The 26663-nt window shown below is 40.4% G+C and overlaps 1 protein-coding gene across 4 annotated transcripts in view; it reads left to right on the top strand.

The window, feature by feature from the left end:
* TRIM37 (tripartite motif containing 37) overlaps positions 1-26663 on the top strand; it is a 171627-nt gene that overhangs the window by 138861 nt on the left and 6103 nt on the right. For all 4 annotated transcript variants that reach the window (XM_040336828.1, XM_040336830.1, XM_040336827.1 and 1 more), the window contains exons 21-24: positions 2588-2756; positions 3539-3657; positions 11966-12115; positions 23082-23160. In XM_040336828.1, the coding sequence (XP_040192762.1) occupies positions 2588-2756; positions 3539-3657; positions 11966-12115; positions 23082-23160 (517 nt within the window). The remainder of the gene's footprint in view (positions 1-2587; positions 2757-3538; positions 3658-11965; positions 12116-23081; positions 23161-26663) is intronic.

Here is a 26663-nt window from a genome sequence, read left to right as displayed (position 1 = left end):
AGCAGATATTCTACCACGAAGGCCTGATTCACACAGTCTCCTCTTACCAGGTCTAGAGATGTGTCTGCTGCAAAAGGTGGCTACTTTGAAGAACCTAGAATATGAAATATATTTTCAGTTGTTTCACACTTTTTTGTTATGTATAATTCCACATGTGTTAATTCATAGTTTTGATGTCTTCAGTGTCAATCTACAATTTTCATAGTCATGAAAATAAAGAAAACTATTTGAATGAGAAGGTGTGTCCAAACTTTTGGGGAGAGAGAGAGATATTCTATCTATCTCTTCTGAAAAACCAATAGAAATTAACTGTTTTGGAGAGATGAGCTCAATCACCTTAAAAATTATAGCACAAGCTATTTTAGTTACTAATTAGGCCTTACTATTTTTAAAAGAAAACCTCCACACAAACGAACATACTCATTACAATGTAATTGTGGTTTAGATGTGATGTTTGTTTTTGACAGATATTTGTTTTGTACTTCTCCAAAACAGCTGTTAATTCTTTTTTTAACCCCATTAATCTGGCTAGCAGACCTGAAGGCTGGGTGGTGAGATGACACATGCCTACATTGACTGATCAGGAAGGGCATCATTATAATCCCTCACTGACCATCGGAAGAAAATATTTTCACCTCCTGCTGCAAACCTGCTTGGTGCAAGGACATTTAGTTTGGTTCATCCACACAGGCAGTTAAAATAGATCTTTTCACCTGCTTCTATAGTTTCAATGCAAATGCTTGCTGGATTTAGTCTTCCACCCCAAACTTCCATGCCAGATAGCCAGTTATTTACCTCACTGCTTGTGTGACATAAATGCAAAAAGGCCAAATCCAGTCTCCATGGAAAAACTGTCTAAGGCTCGAGTCATATCGATGCATGTTGCGTATTATAAAGACAACTGTTTTATTGGGCACCCTAAAAGTGTGTGATGGAAAGCCAGCTTTGCTATTCTCCTTGAGTCTCTACAATGAAGCATGATGGCTGGTGTTATAATTTGGCTGCTTTTCTGCAGCAAGGACTGGGAAAATGGTTTGAATTTGTTTACAAGAGACCTGTGATGGCAAGATTCGCCTTTCACTTTACCCTAAAAACAGCCAAGCCTACACTGGACAGGTTTAAAATCCAGAACCTGAATTCCAATTGGAGAGATGTCTTGCCTTTTGACTGGGTATTTCTATAACAATCAGCTGCAAAACCTAAAAAAATACTGTTACCCAGCTTGAGGCGTGGCCTAGATGATAGGACTAGGCACTCCATAATTACTCACATTATCATAGCAGCACCCCTCTTCATTTCTTGGAATGGGAAATCTTCTCTTGTGTGTCTTCCTCAACTCATTGTAATTCTAAATCGGCATTTCCACATGGAATTGGAATATGTTTGCCCAAGCTCATTTTACCCTGGCCAGATTTCTTGGAGATTCGGAAACCCTGGTTGACTGATAGTACCCCACAATCTGAATAACCTCCCTCGCCATCAGAAAAAGGAAGGGTTAAACCCTTGGCATCTTAAGCCTAGTACACACTATCCTTTTTTTCTGGTTGAAAAGAAAAAACTGACAGCGCAGGTCGGAGCCGCTGTACTAACAATCCGATGTTGGTACACAGATCTCCACTGAGCTATTGTGTTCTGACAGGGGTACAGCCACCCGCCTGAAAACTCCGGTAAGAAAAACACTTGAGAATACAAATGATCAGCAGCTGATTGCCGGCTGGTTTTCCAGCATGCTCGTCCAACAGAAGCCAGCCAAATGGCCGGCTTCTGTTGGACCGGCTGCCATATACACAGGCCGAATGCCAGCCGGTTTTTATTAAACCGGCCGATGTTCCCCGGCATTTGACCCCTGTGTGCTAGGCTTTACTCCTAGCAAGGACCAGTGGCAACCTTTCATTCTTCACAGATTAACCTATACCTGCTTCATTATTTCCTGTACGATCATCTATTGCTTACTCTCTAATCAAATGCTTATTACCCGGACCATGCTGTATGATTTGCATAGTATTGTGCAGCATCTTTATTTGTATTCTAAAGTGTTTGTATTATGTATCTGATACCTTTTTTATGCCTTTTGGAATTTGTCATTTTACCACTGTAAGTTCTTAGAATACCATGGGAAAAAAAAATGTTTATTGTACCTGAACATTCCTCATTATACCCACCAGTGCAGTTTTGCCAAAACTGCAGTTCGCAGGATCAAAATTCATAAAGCTGATATTGACTTGCCCCACAAATAATGCAGCCAAAGGTGCTTTTATCAACTATTGATTCAACGGAGTGAATACCTATGCATTCAACATTACCTGTCAGGGCTAGATTGCCGTCTGTTGCCGTCTGTTGCCCTCTACTGTTATCACTGAATGTAAAATAAAATACCAAATTTTGTGCTCTCACCACAACTACTGTAGTTGTTGTAGTACTGTGCAGTTCCAAGAGCACTTTCTCAGATATTGTGCAGCTCTTATTTTTCAATACATACTGTATATATTTTTTATTTTTAACGTTATTTGTAATGTATTTTGTAATGAACAGTAACGCTTTTGCAAGCACAGTGCTTATGTTGGAAAACTATGTTATATTTGTTAAGGCTGTAACAATGGAACCAAGAGTGGTAGCAGACATGGATCTCCAAGGTCTCTAAATGTGAGTCCTGAGGCGCCTTCTAGTTCTAAAGCAGATGACAGACAGGCCGACCTACTCGGTGCTGAAATACAAGCAATGTGCCTGGAAAAGACTAGAAAAATAGTCACATTGGGGTGAGTGGTTTTGTTTCTTGTTTGTTAAGCCATCTGTGGAATTTATACATTTAAACTGGACTGTTTTTTCAAATGGATGTAATTATAAACCTTTTCATTTTTTCTCTTGGTTGTTATTTTAATAGACCATAGGTTATATGCTGCTACCTTCAGTTGATTGGATACTGGCAAAAACGTTTGCTAGGGCTGCCCCTAGAGCGTACCCTTTTCACCCTGCCCATATCACAAGGCTCCAGTTTTCTCTAGTGTCCTTGGGTAAAAGACCAGTTCTCCTGGAGAAGGGTGTTTTTTTTTTTTTTTTTTTTTTTTATCTATCTGAAACATCTATAAACATTTGACTACTTGTCCTACGCTACACAGTAACTTCCAGATTGGTTACTCCCCTGAGTGTACCCCCAGGGCCAGCCTGTAATGGTTGCTTTAGGTACTAGATTGTGTGTTCGGTGCTCACCTTGGCGCGAAGTGCAACATATGAAGTTAGCTGTAGAGTGCTACACGGGTCCAGGGTTGTGGTCTTCTTATAAATTTCCCAGACCCTGAATACCCCTTCGTAACACTGATGGGCGACACCTCAGCCTCATTATAGCACATGTGATTTAGTAGGCAGAGAACGGAGTATTGTATACCAGATGATGTTTCCACCTGCCTCTTCTGCTGGGAATGCATGTAGTACGTTGCTGCATTCCCGCAACCACTGGAACTCAGCACCCGGGTTATAGAGGATTTTTCCTCCACCGCAAAACCCTGATTTCATTAACTAAATTTTGTTTTTTTACTTAAAGGTCAAACTCTAAAGGATGGAGTGGAAAAGACAGTTCACAAGCAGGCAGCTTGGATAGTGACCAAGATGCTGGGGACATTAACCCTGTGTTATCTGATGGTACTTCTTATCCTGATGAAGGTAAAGGAAATGCATGCATGTAGAAATGTATGAATTCCATAAGATGTGATGGGTCTGAGGCTGCTAGCCATTTCTAATTGATGTAAGGAAGTAGCGAGCAGACTTTACTAAGGTTTAGGATAAGGGTAAATAATTTGTAATTTTGTAAACCAAAATCGGTAAAACAAGTTCAATATTCTTGTTTAAGGTTGCTGAATGTGCCTACATACAGGTTCTCAGCTTAACCGCTTAAATGTAAATCTGATTCATGAAATTTGAGCTGGCTCATATATCTGTAGTATTTTGTTATCTCTTTTCAATGAGCTGAGTCTTGTAGCTCTCTTCTGAACGGTTCCTCTGTTACCAGCCTGAGAACTCCTGACATATTTTTTGACTTTTTAGACAAAAACAGCCTGAATCTTTTGTCAAAAAAGGTTGCTAAAATAGAGTAGCAGAGAGCAGGTCCTATTGCAAAAGGGCTCTGAGAGTCTCTGCCTATGATTGGAGGGAGTGTGTGCCTTTCCTCCAATCAGCAATGATAACTATCTTGGTTGTATGCCCAGACATCACACTCTGTGTTAAACAGGAAGAGAACATTTAACACAATCTCATCTTTCTGAACTGTATATAAATGTGAAGACAGCAGATATACATATAAAACCTATGTAGGGAGATTTGGTTAATCTCTGTGTATCATCTGAGGCTGTTCACTTAACTGGGTGTATGGAGGGTTTACATCCACTTTAAGTACCAGTCTTTAAAAATATTGTTTTGTTAGTGGAAACATTTAACGAATATAAAATGGGTGTTTCCACTTTTGCAGTCAAATTGGGGTAATACAAAAAGTTTATTCAGGTTATCTGAGTTAAATCTTATTGATGGTAGGGAGGAACTTTTTTGAACTGATCTTTTTGTACATGAGGCATTCTGTATGGTAGATGCAACAGGAAGTTTGCTGTAAATTTTATATATAAAAAAAAACTGTGCAAAAGTGCAAATAAACTTGGTTACATAAATAAAGACATCAACACCTAGATATCAGTGTGGCAACTTAAATGGTAAAAAAAAACTGTGTAGCGCTGCCTTAGTATATTCAATAAAATTACCCTATACCTTTCAAATCATATTATGCAGTAACCAGTGCTGAGAGGAAAAAAATGATATTTCATATTTGAATCAAATATTTTAAACTGGAAATGGAAAATCCAACAGATGTAAACTAAGTACCACATACAAATGAATAATCATACCCAAAATGTCCCATCGATGTGCATTCATAAAGGTCTTCTGTGTTGCATAGTTAGGTTGAAAAAGGACACAAATCCATCTAGTTCTACCAGAAAAATAATAATAAATACAATCCCATATACACAATCCTATACCCACTGTTGGTCGAGTAGAAGGCGAAAAACCCCAGCAAAGCATGCTCTAATTTGCTACACCAGGAGAAAAAAAATGCTTCCTGTCCAACTGTCAGCTGCTCTACATGAATCCAACGCCTGGTTATAAGTTTTCTCGCTCCAAAATATAAGATCCTAAGGAACAATTAAATGTATGCATTCATCTCCTCCTGGTCAAAAACCCCTAGGAGGCAATGTAAGGGATAACATATATTAGGCAGGCCAAATTTATCCGAAATAAATTCAGTTTCTTGAGACCACAATGCCACAGAAAAAAAGCAGCTGCTTACTGGAAACTCTCATACATGTGGAACTGCTGACCCCTATGACCCCTTTTGTCTGCTTGCAACATGCTTTATTGTCCAGAGGATGCCTGCAAGCAGCAATCCCCTCCATAACACATCCATAAATCAGTGAAATGTTACAGAGTGTCTCCAGAACCTTGTTGAAATTCTTTCATTGTGAAATTAGGTACCCCCCTTTTCATATTTTGTTGCGCGGTTACAGAAGCATATTAATTTCAGCTATGGTTAGTTCCGTCTGCTTCTTTGTTCATCAGTCTCCGGTGTCATCTATGTCATTAACCATAAAGAAATATTCAACTAAATCATAATTCCTTATTTACTTTATATACTCGAGTATAAGCTGAGTTTATCGGGCCTTTTTTTAGGAAAATGGCCCCATCGGCTTATACTCGAGTTGGTGTACCTGAAGGACTGCAGGCGTCCATTTTTCAAAAGTCACGGCTTCCTCCTGGTCCCGTTCCGTTCCCTGATGGGCGTTTGACACTGTGTTCCGCTACCACCTATCACGGAGGTCCTCACATCCTCGGACTTTCCCAGACACTGTGTTCACTGTTCCGCCTATCGCGGACGTCCTCTTGTGCGAGGATGAAAGAAGGTCCGTGATTGGTGGAACACTGAAAACAGTGTCTGCTGGGAAACTGAGGATGAGAGGACCTCCGTCATAGGTGGTAGCGGAACAGTGTCGAACGTCTATCACGGAATGGAACGGGACCAGGAGGAACCCGCGACTTTCGAAAAATGGATGCCCGCAGCCTGTCAAGCATACAGGTACACTGAGGCTGCAATGGGCACAGTAAGGTTACAATGGGCACAGTGAGAATGGGCACCCAGTGTTGACCCTCTTTTCCGCTTACAGTAGCTGCTGCATTCTCACCCTAGGCTTATACTCGAGTCAATACGTTTTCCCATTTTTTTGTAGTAAAATTAGGGCCTCGGCTTATACTCGGGTCGGCTTATAATAGAGTATGTACGGTACTTTCTTTTTCTGACTCTGGTCTTTAGAAAATGTTACAGCAAGTAGATTAGCATGACAGGCTAATTAGCAATTTTGAAAGAAGATAAGCCGTGTAATTCCCATCCCATATTACTTTCATGACAGGTTATCTTTGAGTGTGTAAGCTATGACTTATGCTGGCAACAAAATTTTTGGGCTCGCCTAGGTTCTTTCTGTAATAAAAAATGAACATATACTCTAAAATCATCAGGTCAGAAAATAGTTATTGTGGTAGTATTTCTTTGTTGCACTTTACTGCTGAAGATATTATATGCAGGGGTGGCTTAAGGCAATTTTTTGGGGGTGCTGTATGGGTGCTGGGATAGGAAGTGGGGGAGCTCACGTAGCGCCCTCAGTGCACCGCAATTCCCTTGCCAAAAGTGGCACACGTTCCCATGGCATGGCTAAAATTCAGGTAAGTGTGACTGAAAAATGGGTGTTTCTTTAGTCTTTCCCCTTTATATAGACAAAATATGGCCTTGGGGCACCCAGAATTGATTGAGTAAAACAAGCCCAATGGGACTAGCAATGATAACCCCCAGCAAGTGTCAGGGTCAACAATGGCTCTAACCAATGATAGATAGGGGGGTGTAATGGCGCTTGCAAAAACTAAAAACCAGCAACAGTTTTATATCAATAAATGTAAATAGTAGTTCCTAGAATGCATCCGTCCTCTGCTGGGGTACAAAAAGTGTTCCACTCTAGGTCTTAGCCCAAATCACCACCCAACATCAATGGTTTGATGTGGAAGGTAATGCGAGTGAATAAATACTGAAATCCAATGGACAGATGTGCCTCTCTGGCCGCACAGTGTACATAAGATAGTAATAATCCTTATCAATGTTTAAAACAATGAAATAAAATGTGCCATCAAATCCTTAAGTGCTTCGTAAGAAAAAGTGCAATGTGCAAAATACTCAAATAAATAATTAGAGTGAAAGTGAACTCCAAAATTCCTGGAAGATAATTCAATAACAAACACATGCAAGGAAATTCAACAACTGATAAAAAGTCCAATAGTGCAAGTGTCCTATATGAACCAAAAAGGTTCAACCACAAAAAAGCGTCTTTTCATGTATAGTAAAAAAAAATTTAATATACACTCTAGAAAATAAATATAAAAATATATAAAAAAAATATATGAAAAAATATTAATAGATTACAGGGAGTGCAGAATTATTAGGCAAGTTGTATTTTTGAGGATTAATTATATTTTTGAACAACAACCATGTTCTCAATGAACCCAAAAAACTCATTAATATCAAAGCTGAATATTTTTGGAAGTAGTTTTTAGTTTGTTTTTAGTGTTAGCTATTTTAGGGGGATATCTGTGTGTGCAGGTGACTATTACTGTGCATAATTATTAGGCAACTTAACAAAAAAAAATATATACCCATTTCAATTATTTATTTTTACCAGTGAAACCAATATAACATCTCAACATTCACAAATATACATTTCTGACATTCAAAAACAAAACAAAAACAAATCAGTGACCAATATAGCCACCTTTCTTTGCAAGGACACTCAAAAGCCTGCCATCCATGGATTCTGTCAGTGTTTTGATCTGTTCACCATCAACATTGCGTGCAGCAGCAACCACAGCCTCCCAGACACTGTTCAGAGAGGTGTACCGCTTTCCCTCCTTGTAAATCTCACATTTGATGATGGACCACAGGTTCTCAATGGGGTTCAGATCAGGTGAACAAGGAGGCCATGTCATTCGTTTTTCTTCTTTTATACCCTTTCTTGCCAGCCACGCTGTGGAGTACTTGGACGCGTGTTATGGAGCATTGTCCTGCATGAAAATCATGTTTTTCTTGAAGGATGCAGACTTCTTCCTGTACCACTGCTTGAAGAAGGTGTCTTCCAGAAACTGGCAGTAGGACTGGGAGTTGAGCTTGACTCCATTCTCAACCCGAAAAGGCCCCACAAGCTCATCTTTGATACCAGCCCAAACCAGTACTCCACCTCCACCTTGCTGGCGTCTGAGTCGGTCTGGAGCTCTCTGCCCTTTACCAATCCAGCCACGGGCCCATCCATCTGGCCCATCAAGACTCACTCTCATTTCATCAGTCCATAAAACCTTAGAAAAACCAGTCTTGAGATATTTCTTGGCCCAGTCTTGACGTTTCAGCTTGTGTGTCTTGTTCAGTGGTGGTCGTCTTTCAGCCTTTCTTACCTTGGCCATGTCTCTGAGCATTGCACACCTTGTGTTTTGGGCACTCCAGTGATGTTGCAGCTCTGAAATATGGCTAAACTGGTGGCAAGTGGCATCTTGGCAGCTGCACGCTTGACTTTTCTCAGTTCATGGGCAGTTATTTTGCACCTTGGTTTTTCCACACGCTTTTTGCGACCCTGTTGACTATTTTGAATGAAACGATTGATTGTTCGATGATCACGCTTCAGAAGCTTTGCAATTTTAAGAGTGCTGTATCCCTCTGCAAGATATCTGACTATTTTTGACTTTTCTGAGCCTGTCAAGTCCTTCTTTTGACCCATTTTGCCAAAGGAAAGGAAGTTGCCTAATAATTATGCACACCTGATATAGGGTGTTGATGTCATTAGACCACACCCCTTCTCATTACAGAGATGCACATCACCTAATATGCTTAATTGGTAGTAGGCTTTCGAGCCTATACAGCTTGGAGTAAGACAACATGCATAAAGAGGATGATGTGGTCCAAATACTAATTTGCCTAATAATTCTGCACTCCCTGTATAATCCGATACAATTGTGAAATATCACTGAAAGATTAATGATATTGATTGACTATATCCAGTGCACAATCGTGTAGTAGTGAAAAAATTTATAAATAAAGTCCAAAATTCAAAGTGCATCTGTGCTCCATTCACAATTCAGTTCATAAGTGGTTAATTCAGTGAAGACTGATGTGGTGTGCCCATATGCCTGTGAATCCAAACAGCCCGGCTTTCCTCAGTGTGGAGATATTTTTACCAGCCTCTTACCTTACTGAGGCTTTTTCCAAGCCTGTAACAGAAGCTGCTCTGTAAACACACAGATCCAATCCAGAACGGCTCACACTCTCCCAATGCTGGCTCTCAAAATGAAACACAGGAATGCCTCCATAGCATAAAACCAAAGGATAACATTTAATGAAATAAAGCAAATACACTCACAAACAGTGCTGTAAGAGACAGCGTGTGTACAATCGTATGTCTCCGCTCTGCGGCCGCAAAGCAGATGACGTCACCAGCAAGCCCTCTGCGTCCTCACGCGTATCACGACAGCCCTACGTCGCTTAATCATAGGATCATCCTATGATTAAGCGACGTAGGGCTGTCGCGATACACGTGAGGACGCAGAGGGCTTGCTGGTGACGTCATCCTTTTTGGTTCATATAGGACACTTGCACTATTGGACTTTTTATCAGTTGTTGAATTTCCTTGCATGTGTTTGTTATTGAATTATCTTCCAGGAATTTTGGAGTTCACTTTCACTCTAATTATTTATTTGAGTATTTTGCACATTGCACTTTTTCTTACGAAGCACTTAAGGATTTGATGGCACATTTTATTTCATTGTTTTAAACATTGATAAGGATTATCACTATCTTATGTACACTGTGCGGCCAGAGAGGCACATCTGTCCATTGGATTTCAGTATTTATTCACTCGCATTACCTTCCACATCAAACCATTGATGTTGGGTGGTGATTTGGGCTAAGACCTAGAGTGGAACACTTTTTGTACCCCAGCAGAGGACGGATGCACTCCTATATTCTAGGAACTACTATTTACATTTATTGATATAAAACTGTTGCTGGTTTTTAGTTTTTGCAAGCGCCATTACACCCCCCTATCTATCATTTGTTGCCAGTGCTAGTTGTGGCTGCTGCCTAGTTTATTTTATATTTCTTTATTTAAATATTTTATTGTGCCCAGGTTAGGTTGGTTTGCGCATTAGTTCCCCCCTTGTTTCAATGGCTCTAACCAGTTATAACACCCAGCACAGCATAAAGAGTGCCCTCTTGGTGTGCCCAGAGCAGGGGAACAACCCCCTTAGTGTTGCCAGATCACAGGATTCCTCTTATCCAGATCAGTGCCTGCCACAACCATAGAGGAGGACTGGAGTCACTGTCCCCCCATCTCCCTCCACAGGCAGCAGCTCCATACTAAGAATCGGGGCCAGGCAGGTGATGTGGTGGTGGTGAGGGGGTGGGTGAAGCCTACCTGCATTTTCAGAACTAATCCTTCCTCCTCCTGGGCTGGGACAGGAAACTCTTCTTTTGTCCTGATCCTGGCTCAGTCCTTGGCAGCTCCACGGAAGCACACACAGCTCCTGTCTGCCTGGTGGTGACGAGGAAGAGGAGTGGGCGTGGCTTTCATGCAGAGAGAAGGAGCAAAATGATCTTCCTTCACTGGCTGAGCGGCAAACTTCTCCATTCTAGTAGTGCGGCTGGCAAGTGCAGAGGTGCCACATGTCCCAGTGCTTTTAAAACCTAGCGCCTCTGCATGGCACTGGGTCTGGCAAGGGATCACTCCGCCACTAATATAAGTGCACTAACCCAGCCCCTGCCGGGACTGCGATATCCCTCCTCTAAATAAGAGTCCCCAGACCTTTTTTTGTCACACAGGGCATACACGTAAAATATTCTTAAAAAATGTGTGTGACATTATATTGGTAATTCAAGGTGTATAATTTTTGGGGATGCTGTGAGGGTGCTTTAGCACACTAAAGTACCCACCTGGTGCAGCCCTTGATTATATGCAACATCATTTTTATCTGGACTATGGCTCTTGTTCTCTGTTACCCACAGCACCTGACTTTGTATGCTATCTAGGTGGGTAAGAATGGGGCACTCCAGCTTTCACTGCCTGCAAGTTATAACGGTGGAAAAAGCTTTCAGCTGAGCTGTGTCATAAAAGCGCTTAAAGCTAACTTCACTTTGTGACCCCATACATTGTATGTAAATATAAGAGCTGCAGGTGGAAAGCATAACATAATGTTCCCAAGAATTAATCAATATGTAAGTTATTTTTTTAATGCTGAAATTTGCTCCGTCATGTGTATACACGAGCCTCTTTAAGAGCCTCAAATACTTGGGAAACATTTAGTATGATCTGAATCACAAAGCTTACCCAGTAGGCAATTCTGCAACAATTCATAACATCTATTGTTTGCTGGCTGTCTTAGCTGCACGCATCCTGGTTTTGTAAGTGATCTGTAATACAAAAGTGTATTTTATTTATTTCTTGCTAAATCTCTGCATTCTTCCACCTCTGCACTCATTTAAATTTCAATGACTGATGGCTTGTAGTAGAGAACTTATATTAAGGTGCCAGCATCCATCCCTATGTGCAGCATGTGAAAAGTGTGTAGGTGTTGGCATTTAGAGAAGGTCTTTCAGTGACATGGTATAAGAGACGCTTTTCACGCTTAGTCACTGCAGCGTGATGTGTTCTACTGTACTATTTAGTCTCATTTGCAAGATTACTGAATTAACATTTTCAGTGCTTTATCCCTTCTAGTTGCTTAGAATGCATTACTATATATTATGCAATACTATGCTGATTGAACAGAAGATAATATATTTCAGGCTGTATGCTCTGTTTTGATTGGCCTTCAAGATATTTTGTTCTGATCCTAACTTTTTTTAATCTGACAGCTACAGTGTGTTCCAAGCACATTCTTCACATTTTGCCAGGCATGAGCAGTGACAGTGACATTGAATGCGATACAGAAAATGAGGAACAGGAGGAAAGCCTTAACTGCGCTGGCTTCAATGAAACCTTCACAACACAACCTTCAGGTGAAGGTGAGAGTGCATTTCTGTTTTGTTAAAAATTGATTATACATTTTCTGTTTCAATCGTTTTTGTTATGATTTATCAATTTTCTAATAAATTGACAGTTGGTTCTAAATTTAGAACTGCTGATTCATTTTCAGTGCACCCATTTTCTTTTCAGATTGATTGAATAGCAAGCCAAAACAAATAGGCAGTATCACTCATGCCATTGAGGCCTCATGCACATTGGACGTTAAAATAACTTTATAAAACCAGTAGCTTTGCAGTGAAATTTCCAACTTTTTTGCAATAGCGTTTTTCCACGTTTTTTTTTTTTTTTTATGGATCAAAAACGATAAACATTGAGCGACGTTTTTGATCATTTTTTGATGTTTATCAGCGTTGGAGCGTTTTTACAGCTGAAAAACATCTCTCGGAACCCAATAATTTTGTTTTTTTTTAGGCAAGGGAAGAGGTGGCATCCCCATGGCTGCAGCTTCAAAGGGATAAAACAAATGGGAAATTATTAGTGGGTGTATGCTACAGATCCCCCAACTTAAAGGACGAGGAGATACCTGGTTGGAATGGTGATGTGGCAGGGCAATGTTATAATGGAACACTTCAATTATTCAGATATTGACTGGGCAGACAGGGATGCTCACTTATTTGAGGCTGGTCATTTCTTAAATGTCTTGCAGGACAGATTCTTGTGTCAATTGGTGAATCTTTTGCTAGAACTACGAATTTCAAATAAAACAGATATGATTGCAGATGTGGAAATCGGGGATAACGTAGGAAAACAGCGATGGGAGCATTTACATTCGGCCCTGGTTCACACTGATGCTATGAGGGAATTGCGCAAGAATTGCTGCATTGCCTCGAATCACACTGCATAGCAACCACACGGCATTCATGCCATGTGCTGTGGGTGTCTGTTAGATTAATGAAACCTTGGTGTTAACACCCATGCAGTGCGATTCAGGTGCAGGAAAAAAAGGGTCCTGCACCATTGGCAGATTTTCAAGCCCTCTCGGGTCTGAATCAAGATGCCGTTACCCCAATTCTGCCAGAATGTTTTGAGCGTTTTACTCCAGTGTGTTCACTGTTTCCATACCCAAAGGGGGCATCCTGGCCCCATTTTTTATCAAGGTACTGAATATCTATATAGAATTCACCCTGCATAATTGCCACCCTGCACCAATGAGACTTTCTAGTGTCTCGTTGACATTAGGGATGTCTTTCCAGTGTATCAGCTTTACCTATACATTGTGTGGTGAGTGAATTGCGCTCCCCTACTGTTTCTTTTATGTATCACCACCTATTGCTAGGTACTAATTAATCAAAGTATAACACCTCTATTTAAATACGTAAATGTATTAGTGTTCTTCTCATGGGTGATATAGGTGCCTCCCAAAAGAAATGTATAGACCTGTATACAACTTGCGTGAATTTGTCTATAACCTAGTGCTCATAAAGTGCTTAAGTGCCAATATTCAATACTTTAAAGGTGACTGCCCTTCCTGGGTAAACAAGTTTGCACAAAAAAACAAAAAAATATATATATATAACAATATATGTGAAAAAAAGTACAAAATAAATCTTCTGTTCATTAAAGTCCCAAGAAAATCTTTTTTAAATGTTCATTTAAAGTGCTTTTCCTGTGGAGTTATATAATGCAGCTGTAGTAACACCACTTTTTGTGATAGTGACCCCACTTTCTGTGGTATGTCACCACTTTCTGTGATAATAACAACACGTTCTGTGATATGACACCACTTTCTGTGATAATGGTAATACGTTCTGTGATATCCCCGTCACCGATAGAAATGGCCGCCAGATCTCAAGGCATTTTGATTGATTGAGATCTGGTGAGTGGCCATTTCTATCGGTGACGGGGGATATCACAGAACGTATTACCATTATCACAGAAAATGGTGCCATACCACAGAAAGTGGGGTCACTATCACAAAAAGTGGTGTTACTACAGCTGCATTATATAACTCCACAGGAAAAGCACTTTAAATGAACTTTTAAAAAAGATTTTCTTGGGACTTTAATGAACAGAAGATTTATTTTGTACTTTTTTTTCACATATATTGTTATATATATATTTTTTTGTTTTTTTGTGCAAACTTGTTTACCCAGGAAGGGCAGTCACCTTTAAAGTATTGAATATTGGCACTTAAGCACTTTATGAGCACTATGTTATAGACAAATTCACGCAAGTTGTATACAGGTCTATACATTTCTTTTGGGAGGCACCTATATCACCCATGAGAAGAACACTAATACATTTACGTATTTAAATAGAGGTGTTATACTTTGATTAATTAGTACCTAGCAATAGGTGGTGATACATAAAAGAAACAGTAGGGGAGCGCAATTCACTCACCACACAAATTTTAAAAGGACCGGGCACCAAACGGTGAATTGACCCTTTTTCGTTTACTTGATTGCGGCACACCCATTCTAATAACCTAACATAATACATTTACATTTTTATTTGCGGCAGCAACACCTTTTTTTCATCTTGCTTATACATTGTGCTGGGGACCTATACCCTACCAGATTGTGGTTCTACCTTTTAATCTTCCGTCTACACTTCCGATTTTCATTGAAGTGCTGGTCCTAGTGCTAGTCCTGCTGAGATCTTGTTGTTGTAGAACTTCTTGCACAACAATGTGTGATGTTCGGAGCCTGCACTGAATGTTTCTTCGACTGGAGGTTATCAGTCAGGCAATGTGGCTTTAACTGTCCAGATATTGCAGTGGCTTGGATGCATCCTAAACTTTAACAAGTCATCAATGGAATGGACCATCTTTGAGTGCAGTCACACTATCTTGCCCTAAAATGGCTTAAGGGGGGACATGCCCTATTAGGTGCCATACACCCTGGGGTGTACCTGCCTCCCCCATAATACCATTTTATGGGGATGTGGTAGTAATTGAATACTTCAAAGTGTCAGCAACCAATTGATTGGTTACAACTGTCTATTGTTGGTAAACCCTTCATTTTCTGCTTGTTTAGATGTACATCTCTGTGAGACTGAAACTGTCACTTGTAATTGTATCATACACTGTTAGTCCATTCTGTGTCATATTTTTATTGGACAATCACTAGGTGGTATTCATCTGTGCTCAGTGACTGAACTGGTGTCCTTATCTTGCAAGGGACCTTTCCTTGTTTTGCATGAGGTAGAATTAAAACCTTCCTGCTAAGCATATTGTTTTTTTCATTCTTCTGCTTGGCTTCAGCTAACCAAAAGGAACGTTTCCTCCGTTTCCTCCTGAAAGTATCTGTGGTTGAGTGATAGACTCACAGCCCAAACTACAACCAGAGTGACTGCTTGCCTTTTTGTTATCCCAGATGGTCCCTGTATAGGTGCACCAGTCTAGGTCACGAAGACAGACCATTATCCCAAGTTTCATCATCGTCTCAAGGCCCAGGTTCTACCCTCTCCTGTTAAGACACATTTTACTACATTTGTGATAGTTGCTTGATGCCCAAAGCCCAAGAAGCAGTTTCCCAGATTTGCAAGACTGCCACCCCGTCTTCTGTTTATACATTCGCTACAGGTGGTGCAAGTTGTGGCTTCATCTGGTGCTTGGCTTAGGACATATGGTCTTTTATGTGGCTGTATGAGCTGCAGGCAGTCCCCAATTTTTTGTTGCTTCCTTGGACCTATTGGATTTTGTGATCAAATGGGGAAACAGCGCTGGCACTCCAGTACTGAGTAACTAGTAACAATTAGATATAAGTGACAACAAGTGTAAAGAAATATAACAATGTAGCAATATAGAACATGCTACAAAGCCAATTCCATTAATGGTTAATGTTTATGTGCTTTAATCTTCAATGAGCTTCAGTATTGCCAAAATGAATCAATATGTCTGGAGATTGAATGGTTCCTCATATATGGTTCTATGAATACTTGATAGTGTAGGACGGATGAATCATACCCAAGGATAAAGACAAAGGAAAAATCATAGTGAAATTCCGCTGGCTTGTGGTAACAGGCGCCTATAAAGCCCTACTTACAGGACTAAGTTTTGCCCCTCCTCCAGGGCGTCATCAATGGACATCACATCCGGTTTGCATCAAATCTATTTATACACAAAGAGGGAGAAAATGACCCTCCCCGAGGGAAGGCAAAGATCAATCATGATCAGTGTGTGAGAACACCAACTTCCTCTTATTGCATCATATTCTGTTTTCCAAAAAACAGGTATTTTGGCTTTGCTGACATAATTAAAAAGCAAATTTATATACACTGGGCCAGATTCTCGTAGAAGAGCGTATCTTTGTTCCGGTGTAGCGTATCCTATTTACGCTACGCCTCCGCAACTTAGACGGGCAAGTGCAGTATTCTCAAAGCACTTGCTCCGTAAGTTGCGGCGGCGTAGCGTAAATGGGCAGGCGTAAGCCCGCCTAATTCAAATGTGGAACAGGGGGGCGTGTTTTATGTAAATAACTTGTGACCCGACGTGATTGACGTTTTTCACGAACGGTGCATGCGCCGTCCGTGGAATATCCCAGTGTGCATTGCTCCAAAGTACACCGCAAGGACGTATTGGTTTCGACGTGAACGTAAATGACGTCCAGCCCCATTCACGGACGACTTACGCAAACAACGTAAATTTTTCAAAATTCGACGCGGGAACGACTTTCATACTTAACATTGGTACGCCGCATGTACGCCACCATATAGCAGGGGTAACTTTACGCCGGGAAAAGCCTAACGTAAATGGCGTATCTGTACTGCGTCAGCCTGGTGTACATTCGTGAATTCGCGTATCTAGCTGATTTACATATTTCTAGGCGTAAATCAGCGTACACGCCCCTAGCGGCCAGCGTAAATATGCAGTTAAGATCCGACGGCATAAGACTTACGCCGGTCGGATCTAATAGAAATCTATGCCTAACCGATTCCAAGAATCGGGCGCATTGATACGACCGCTCAGACTCAGAGATACGACGGCGTATCTGGAGATACGCCGTCGTATATCCTTTGAGAATCTGGGCCATAGATGAGAACTATAATTTAAAATCGGCTGCTAATAAAATATAGTACGATAAAAACCATTCCAAAGATGAAAATAAATATAAAAAAAAATTAAAAAATGAACATGAAAATAATACATTTTGTTCTATTTCTTTACACTTGTTGTCACTTTGTTGTCGCTTGTATCTAATTGTTAGAAGTCACTCAGTACTGTACTGCCAGCGCTGTTTCCCCATTTGGTCACTATATTTGAAGTTCTAGCACTTTTTGCGCAGCAGCTGCAGCCATCTATTTTATTTTGTTTGAGTTTTTCACTCCAGCACAAGTTTTTTGTTTTCTATTAGATTTTGTGTACTGTGTTGCCCACCCTTGGGTTGGACTGTTTGTGGATGTCCCTAAGTTGAACGCCTTCCTCTGTCCCTCAAAGGGTGAGAGAGAAAATATTGCTTTTTTTTTTTTTTTTTTTTTTAAATTGTCGCTTTTCTTTTGTTTTATAGTGCAAAAAATAAAAACTGCAGAGGTGATCAAATACCACCATAAGAAAGCTCTATTTTTGGGGAAAAAATTATAAAAATGTAATTTGGGTACAGTGTTGCATGATCGCGCAATTGTCATTCAGAGTGTGACAGCGCTAAAATCTGAAAGATGGCTTGGGCAAGAAGGGGGTGAAAGTGCCCTGTATTGAGGTGGTTAGGTTTCCTACCCCTGCTCAGGACAGTTTGTTTTGTTGAAAAACAAACTTACTGATAGGATCACCAGAGGTAAATAAAAGAGAGGGAGAGAGACTAAAGAAAACAAATGCAGTCATCGTATCCAAGAATTGGTAAGCTGCAATATAATAAATGTTTACATTTTTGGTTTTAATACTACTTTAACTAGTGTTGAGAGAAGATGTGAGCTAGATGGGCAGTACGTTCTTTTGAATGAACTGACTCATATTTTGTTTTGTGAGAAGGAACAGTACATACAACTCTGCATATGGAGAATCTTAACCTGCATATGTAATGAATAAATATGCTGCACCATTATACACTTATGTTTTGTATTGGTATGACACAAAAAAGGTGAAGAAACAAAAAAGCCAATTCTGACAAATTCCATGCAAAACTCCAAAACTAGACTGGACAAGATTATTGGTACCGTCTCAAAATTGTAAGAAATAATTGCATTCCAAGTGTGTAATGCTGCTGTAATTTGCAATTAAACTCATCTGTATGAATTAACAGGTGCTGACCATATAGAAATCACACCGTCAACCAGTTAAAATGGTGAAAAATCGATTTAATCTTTCTGTTGTATATCTCTGTGTGTCACATAGAGCATGTGGAAGAGAAAACAGCAAAGAATTGTCTTGGCCATACACCTATAGATTATCTGCAGATTTTCTATGGTCAGATAGATGGAAGAATCTGTTTCACTTTTTCCAAACTGAACTGTGGATGGAAGAATCTCCCACTGGCCCAAGCTTCCATATCTTGCTAGTTGGCCCTGCTGGCTCTCGCAATACCTGAACATTCTGATTGGGTGCAGGCATTGTTTAGGTTGAGAGCCAGCGGAGCAAGATACTAAAGCTTGGCCCAGTAGGAGATTCCTCCATCCACAGTTTAGTGTACATGGAGAAGTCTTTTTCCCTCTAACCATGGAAAATCTGCAGATAATCTATAGGTGTATGGCCAGCTTAGTATTTGAGATCTTGATGTTCCTGTGTCCACTATACACAACATTGTCAAGTTTACAGCCCATGGCATTGTAGCTAATCTCCCTGGACGTGGACAAAAGAGAAAAATGTATTATTTTGCCAAAACTTACCCGAGGAAGCCAAAATCCATTTGGTAGAATGTGCTGTGGACCGGCGAAAAAAAATTACAGCCATTTGGTAAAGACCACCATTCTGCTGTTTTAAGAAAATAAATTGGGCCTTTAACCACTTGCCAAAGGCTGGCCGCCATATGACGTTTTATGCTTTTGCGGGGGTATATATGAATGATGCCTGCAGCTACAGGTATTATTCAGATATTGCTGCAGTTTTCAGCCGGCGATTCCATACACCATGAGAATGATCATAGCAGCTGGTCAGCCTCTTGATCCTTCTTACGGGCGGTGAGAGGGGCATCCCCTCCCGCCGCCCTTCGGTCTTTCTACCAACTCACCGATGAACAGATCTGCCGCCCCGGATGTTCACCATAGAGATTTCCAGCGGACCAGATGGTCACCGGAGTCTCTATGATCGTTGGAGGCCGGGCGCGATGTTATGACGTCACGCCTGGCCTCTGTATGCAAAAAAACGGTAGCGTCTCGGCTGGGAAGCCAAGAGTGTGTGTGTGTGTGTGTGTGTGTGTGTGTGTGTGTTTTTTTATTTTTTTATTTCAGGCTTCCCAGCCTAAAGGGGGGATGTGGGGTCTTATTGACCCCATATCTCACTGTAAAGAGGACCGATCATGCCATATTCCTATTACAAGGGATGTTTACATTCCTTGTAATAGGAATAAAAGTGATAAAAAAAAAAAAAGATTTTTTTTTTTTTTATGTCAAACACAAAAAAATTAAAGTAAATTTGTCAAGAAATGTATTATTATTTTTTAAGTGCCCCTGTCGCCGTGTGCTCGCCCACATATGAAAACGGTGTTTGAACCACACATGTGAGGTGTTGCGACGGATGTTTGAGGAAGGGCGAAATTTTTAGCCCTAGACCTCCTCTGTAACTCAAAACATGTAACCAGTAAATAAATTTAAAGCGTCGCCTATGGGAAATTTTTAAGTACCGAAGTATGGCATCATTCCACAAGCGTGTGCAATTTTGAAGCATGACGTGTTGGGTATCTATTTGAAGGGTAACTTCATCTTTCACATTATGCAAAATAATTGGGCTAAATTTACTGTTTTCTTTTTTTTTTAAGCATGAAACTGATTATTTTTTTTTTTTTCAAATACCGTGAGATATAAAAAGTTGCAATGACCGCCATTGTATTCTTTAGAGTCTCTGCTAAAAAAAATATATATAATGTTTGGGGGTTCTATGTAATTTTTTAGCAAAACAATGATAAGTGTCAGAATTGGCCTGGTTGGCAAGTGGTTGGTTATAGGAATGCATTACAGTCCCTACAGTCAGACATAGTTAAGTTTCGCTAAAGTTTTGGGGTTGCTTTGCTGCTTCAGGCACTGGATGTCTTGACTTTGTGCATGGCATTATGAAGACTATCAAAGAATTTTGGGGCGCATTGTAGGGCCCAGTGTCAGAAAGTTGGGTCTCCATCAGAGGTCATGGTTCTTACAGCGGGACAATGACCCAAAGAACACTTCAAAAAGCACCAAGAAATGGTTTAACCTTTTGGAGGGATCTCAAAACAGCATTTGTGAAATGGAATCCTTAGAATCTGCGTGACCTGGAGCAGTTGGCAAATCAAGAGTGCACCCAAATTCTAGTAGAGAGGTGTAAGAAACTCATTGATGGTTACAGGAAGTGATTTATTTCAGTTATTTTTTCCAAGGGGTGTACTATCAAATATTAAATTGAGGGTGCCAAAAATGTTGAGGTACATTATTTGACAGAAATGCAGAGGTGCCAATATTTTTGGCCATGACTATCTGCAAAAAAAATATTGTACATTCCCTTGAAGCAAGACAAAACAATATACTTTTTTTGCCTTTTTTATTTTTTCATTTGTTTTTGGGCAGGTAGGGATGTTACGGTCTTTTATTAGTCATGTGGCATAACCCTGTATCCCTGCTTTTTACTGGTTTAGAAACGGTCTACAGAAAATATAACATAATTACAATTGACTTGGAAATGTGAAATTCAAATGTGTGTGTGTTTTGTTTTTTTGTTTAATCTCCTATAAAGTTGTTGCATCTTCTGCTAGCTCTTCTTCTTGCGACCTACCCTGAAATTCTATTGTATTGTTTTAGGCTGTTTTAGTGGTACACAATACATTTTCTTATATGGATGGTTAAATTATCTAACACACAATTATTCAGACTTTCCTGTATATTTTTGTTTACAGCAAAGGGATTTTATCATTGTTTCACATTATATCATATACTTGGTGGTACCACTATAACATTGTTCCCTCAAAAAAAGCTGGTTGTCAGTGCTGGGCCTACTTGCAGTCATTTAATTATTTGCGCTGATAATAAATGATCAATTGTAGCAATTTGTCTTTGAAGCCTATTACTACCATAGTTTATCTGACAAGTCTGTTGCATAGTAAACACTAGATGGCGATATGTACATTGCATTCTTTTTGTCATTTCCACATTCCTGTCAGCTCCCACTCCTGTTAAGGTGCTTTATGGCACTTTAGATTAGCTATACTTATTATCAGATAATTACCCATTTGTGAAGCTTCTAGTATACTTTGTTTCAAAATCTGTTGGTTTGTTGACATCTATATTGATATGCATCCTACATGCAGTTATTAAAGATTTTAATTTACAGGTTAACCAAATGGTTATCCCCTGAAAGCTGAAATATAGCTATACAGTAAAACCTTGGATTGCGAGCATAATTCGTTCTGGAAGCATGCTTGTAATCCAAAGCACTTGTATATCAAAACAAATTGTCTCATAAGAAATAATGGAAACTCAAATGATTTGTTCCACAACCATTTATTTATAAATAATTCAGTTTATAGTCCATATAAAAAGATTATAGCAATGTGATAGGTTGTGTAACCATAAAATGTCCATCCACAAGGGGATTAGAAACAAAATCCAGCAGGAGCTACAGAGTATAAAAGAGAAAAGAGGCGCCTCTAAGTGTAGCACTATGATTACATTTAATGAAGGTACAACATTTAGCAAATCACATGGTCGATGATTAAAAGAGGCACATCTAAGTATGCAGGCATCTGGGGAAAATCGTTCCACATAGACCGTCCTCCTCACTGCCGTCAGTCTGCAATTGTGACCGGGAAAACTACCCTGCAGTAGAGCGATCTGAAAGCGAGGCTTGAACCGCTCATGGAAGGGACAACATCAATGGCGGTGAGGCGAATGGTGGATATGGATAGCTTTACCCTGGATGCCTGCATACTTGGATCTGCCTGTTTTAATCATCAACCATGTGAGTTTCTAAATGTTGTACCTTCATTATATGTAACCATATTGTTACATTTAGAGGCGCATCGCCTCTATTTTATACTCAGTTGTTACATGACGCTACTCAAGACATCGCTTGTTTATCAAGTCAAAATGTATTTAAAAATTTTGCTTGTCTTGCAAAACGCTCTCAAACCAAGTTACTCTCGAACCAAGGTTTTGCTGTACAGTAGCTCACAAAAGTGAGTACACCCCTCTCATTTTTGTAAATATTTTATTATAGCTTTTCATGTGACAACACTGAAGAATTGACACTTTGCTACAATGTAAAGTAATGAGTGTACAGCTTGTATAACAGTGTAAACAAAAGTGAGTACATCCCCTAAGTGTAAATGTCCATATTGGGCCCAATTAGGCATTTTCCCTCCCCGGTGTCATGTGACTCCTTCGTGTTACAAGGTCTCAGGTGTGAATGGGGAGCCGGTGTGTTAAATTTGGTGTTATCACTCTCTAATACTGGTCACTGGATGTTCAGCATGGAACATCCTGGCAAAGAACTCTAAAGGATCTGAAAAAATAATAATTGTCGCTCTACATAAAGATGGCATAGGCTATAGGAAGATTGCGAAGACCCTGAAACTGAGCTTCAGGATGGTGGCCAAGACCATACAGCGGTTTAATAGGACAGGTTCCACTCAGAACAGGCCTTTGGAGGTGTGTGTGGGGTCGTTATGTTGGAATACTGCCCTGCTGCCCAGTCTCCGAAGGGAGGGGATCATGCTCTGCTTCACTATGTCACAATTTATGGCACAAAGATTCCTAGACAAAGTTTCACCAAAGAAATGTTGAGTGGTAAATGATGCCCCAAGGCATGTTGAGAGCAACAATATTCATATTTATGGTCCGTTTTCACAGAAACCAATTTTATCTTTTTTTTTTTTTTTTTTTTTTATACAGATCAAGGCTGTTCTTTTACAGATAACAATAATATAAGCTCAGAAGACCTTCATTTTGCTGCTGGAGAAGATAGTGGAAGGTGAAATAATATATATTTGATTTTTGTATACTGTGTAATACTTGTTTTTCCAGTGTACTGTGCATTCCTACATGTGAGACTGATGTTATGGAGTTCAGTGCATATCGTTAAACCATTAAGAACCTAGTGCCTTGGCATAGGACTGGAATGTAAGCAATATAGTGCTAAATGTATCTAGGCACTTTTACAGTCTTTGGGCTCCAGGTGGCACTGATTCTTTCATTGGGATTGGCACAAAATACAAAATTTGAGGCAGATGGGAACAACCTTCCTGAAATGCAGAATGTGGTAAGATATGCTAATGTAGCAGCTGTGCCTAAGGACAGTGTTACCAACGGATTGGCTCCCTAACCTGCAAATATATACAAAACTGGATAAGGTGAAATAGTAAAGGAACACCTATATTACAAGCAAGCAACATTATTTATTCAAAAATAGATATTAGACTGTACCTCACAGTCAAAGCAATTTCCACAGTGTTATAAAAAATTCAAACAATGTTATCCTAAAACCGAAAGCCGCTAAAACCATGCTGTGCACCGTATGTTAGAATATCCATCCTCCACCTATCACTTTGACCTGTAATTACTAAAATGGTGTTGGTGAATGCAGGCATTTTATATGACATGAAACCATTCAAATTTAGCTGTAAGTCCATAATAAGTAAATACTATGTAATGGACAGGGATAAAGTCAATGCAGTTCATGCAGTGTGGTGGTGGTTATCACAGTAAAAACCTATAGTGCCATCAAATATGCTCTTTAGATAATATGCAACATGTACTCCTATGATAAAACTGAATGATTATGATCAATTAGTAGGTGATATGCCTACATTCTCCGGGTGTCACCCACAACCCTTAAAGCGGGCGTTCAACCTAAAAAAAAAAATTCTAACATTACATTGAGCTCACTTCCGACATTGACAGTATGCTGATCTTCTTCTTTTTTTTTTTTGCCGTACATACCGTTGTATCGTTATTTCCCCCAACGGCTTCCGTGTAGTGAATCCCGCGGGAGTGGGCGTTCCTATGCACAGGCTAAGTGATTGACGTATGACCAAAGCTTCCCCACGGCGCATACGGCCACGTCACGAGTTGCCGAAAGAAGCCGGACTGCGAGTCGGCTCTATACGGCGCCTGCGCACCGACGTTCGGCTTCTTTCGACAACTCGTGACACGGCCGTATGCGCCGTGGGGAAGCTTTTGTCATACGTCAATCACTTAGCCTGTGCATAGGAACGCCCACTCCCGCGGGATTCACTACCCGGAAGCCGGGGGAGAAAATAACGATACAACGGTATGTACGGCAAAAAAAGATCGGCATACTGTCAATGTCGGAAGTGAGCTCAATGTAATGTTAGAATTTTTTTTTTAGGGTGAACCCTAAGTATATCAATAATATAAATCAATAATAGATGCACATTTAATGTGGTGGAAGACAGAATTTGAGCGAAGCCCAACACAGCCGCCCTGTTTTAAAAAATTGACACGGAGTGGGAAGCACTGGCGGTGGAATGCAGGTGCATAGGAGCATGTTGCATGTTGCACCCTAAATATGGGTGTAACATGTTCCTAAAGGTGAACTTGGCCTTTAACTTGTTTAGACACGAAACAATAATTTTGCTGAAGGTGCTATACAAGTCCAACTTAAAAATGATTCATCTTTTACAATTTTTTTTTTTTTTTTTTTTTTTTTTTTTTTTTACAGAAACCTGAAATTTTAACAGGGATGTGTAGCATTTTTATATCCATTGTACATTTTGCTTTCAGTATTTAAAAGAGGAATGTGTGCAGCAGGTTTTTACACAGTATGTGCAAGGCATTTAGTCTGCTTTGATGAAGACTTTAACCTCTTGCTGCTTGGTCATAGTAGATTTACTGTGACCAAGCAGCAGCTGCAGGCTCGGCAACATAAATTAACGTTGTTGGCTTGCTTCCAGGTCTTGGGCGCGCACGTGCCGGATGAGCCGCGCTGTTGTTGGACACAGCCGATTTTGTCAACCAATAATTTTTTGCTAAGACCTGCTGATTGGCTATTTCCAAACACAGCAGAGAGTCCTGTGTTTACAAACCCACAGGACTCTGTACACAGAGAAGTGATCTGACCTGTTCTTCTCCCTGCAAAGCACACATTACACTTGTTAGACACCGTTAACCCCTTGCTGTTAACACCTTCCCAGCCAATGTCGTTGGTACAGTGACCATGTACAGTATTATATCTGTTTACTATATTAGTGTCCCTATTGATGCCAGTTAGACTACCTCCCAGAGAGGATCTGTTGGCACCAGATTACCTGGCACACCATCACAGTCCCACTATAAGTAGCCATTATCAGTATAGCATCAGTATATAGCCATCATTCGTACTGTAGATGCTATGCTTTTCACACAAACCAAAGTCATGTAGCAGAATACATTTTGGCCTAACTTTATGCCCAATTTTTTTTTTTTTAGAATAGGTTTTATCACCGAAAGTAGAAAATATTGGATTAAAAGAAAAATTCTGTATTTTTTGGTTTATATATTAAACGCTTTTCCACCAGCTGCCACAGTTATACTGTGGCAGGTTGGCTCGGCTGCACGAATCGCTGTAGCTGTACATCAGCTCGTACGCAACGATCTGTGGGTGCGCACAGAGGAGCCAATCAGCCGTTCTGACGATGGCCACTCGCGATCGTTTCCCCCAGTGGCAGAAGGGGGATCTGCCATAAACAAGTAGATATGTATTCTGACAGGGGATCACACTGAGAATCATGTCTTTCTGCTGTGCAGGAAGACAGATCTGTGTGTTCCAAGCAGCCCATCCTCCCACACAGTTAAGCCTCGAATTATTGTCGGATTATTGTCGGATTTTCCAAGGACAAATGTGGGCTAGCATGCTTTAACATTGTCCGGCCAACAATTGTGTGTTGAATTTTCCGATCGTGTGCACACCAAGTCTGTCGGACAAAACTCCAAAGTACAAACATGCATTCTCAGAAGCAATGCTCACCATAACATAACATTAGCAAAAGTTGCCCAAAGGGTGGCGCCAAAGAGCTGAAAAACCATGTCTTCGGGTTTGTTGGCCAACAATTCTTTGCCGTCTGTATGCAAGACAAGTTCATGGCCAACGCCCTTCGGACAAAAGTCCTACGCTTTGTCCGATGAAAATCCAATCGTATGTACAAGGCTTTAGAAACACACTGAGGGAACACGGTTAAAGGGGTTGTAAAGGTTCGTTTTTTATTTTCTAAATAGGTTCCTTTAAGCTAGTGCGGTGTTGGTTCACTTACCTTTTCCTTCGATTTCCCTTTTAAATTTTTTCTTTTCTTTGTCTGAATTTCTCACTTCCTGTTCCTCCTGAGTAAGCTTGTCCCCATCATCTGAGCTGTTCTGGCTGGGGATTAGTCAGCGTGCTCGCCCCCTCCCTTGGGACTACATCCCTGCGGGGAGATGCTATGAGCGTTCACAGAGTCTCCCCGCGGGGATGTAGTTCTCAAGAAAGGGGGCGAGTACGCT

Source organism: Rana temporaria, chromosome 2, assembly GCF_905171775.1.
Source record: "Rana temporaria chromosome 2, aRanTem1.1, whole genome shotgun sequence".
In the NCBI taxonomy this organism is placed as follows: domain Eukaryota; kingdom Metazoa; phylum Chordata; class Amphibia; order Anura; family Ranidae; genus Rana; species Rana temporaria.
This window is presented reverse-complemented; position numbering and strand designations above follow the sequence as displayed.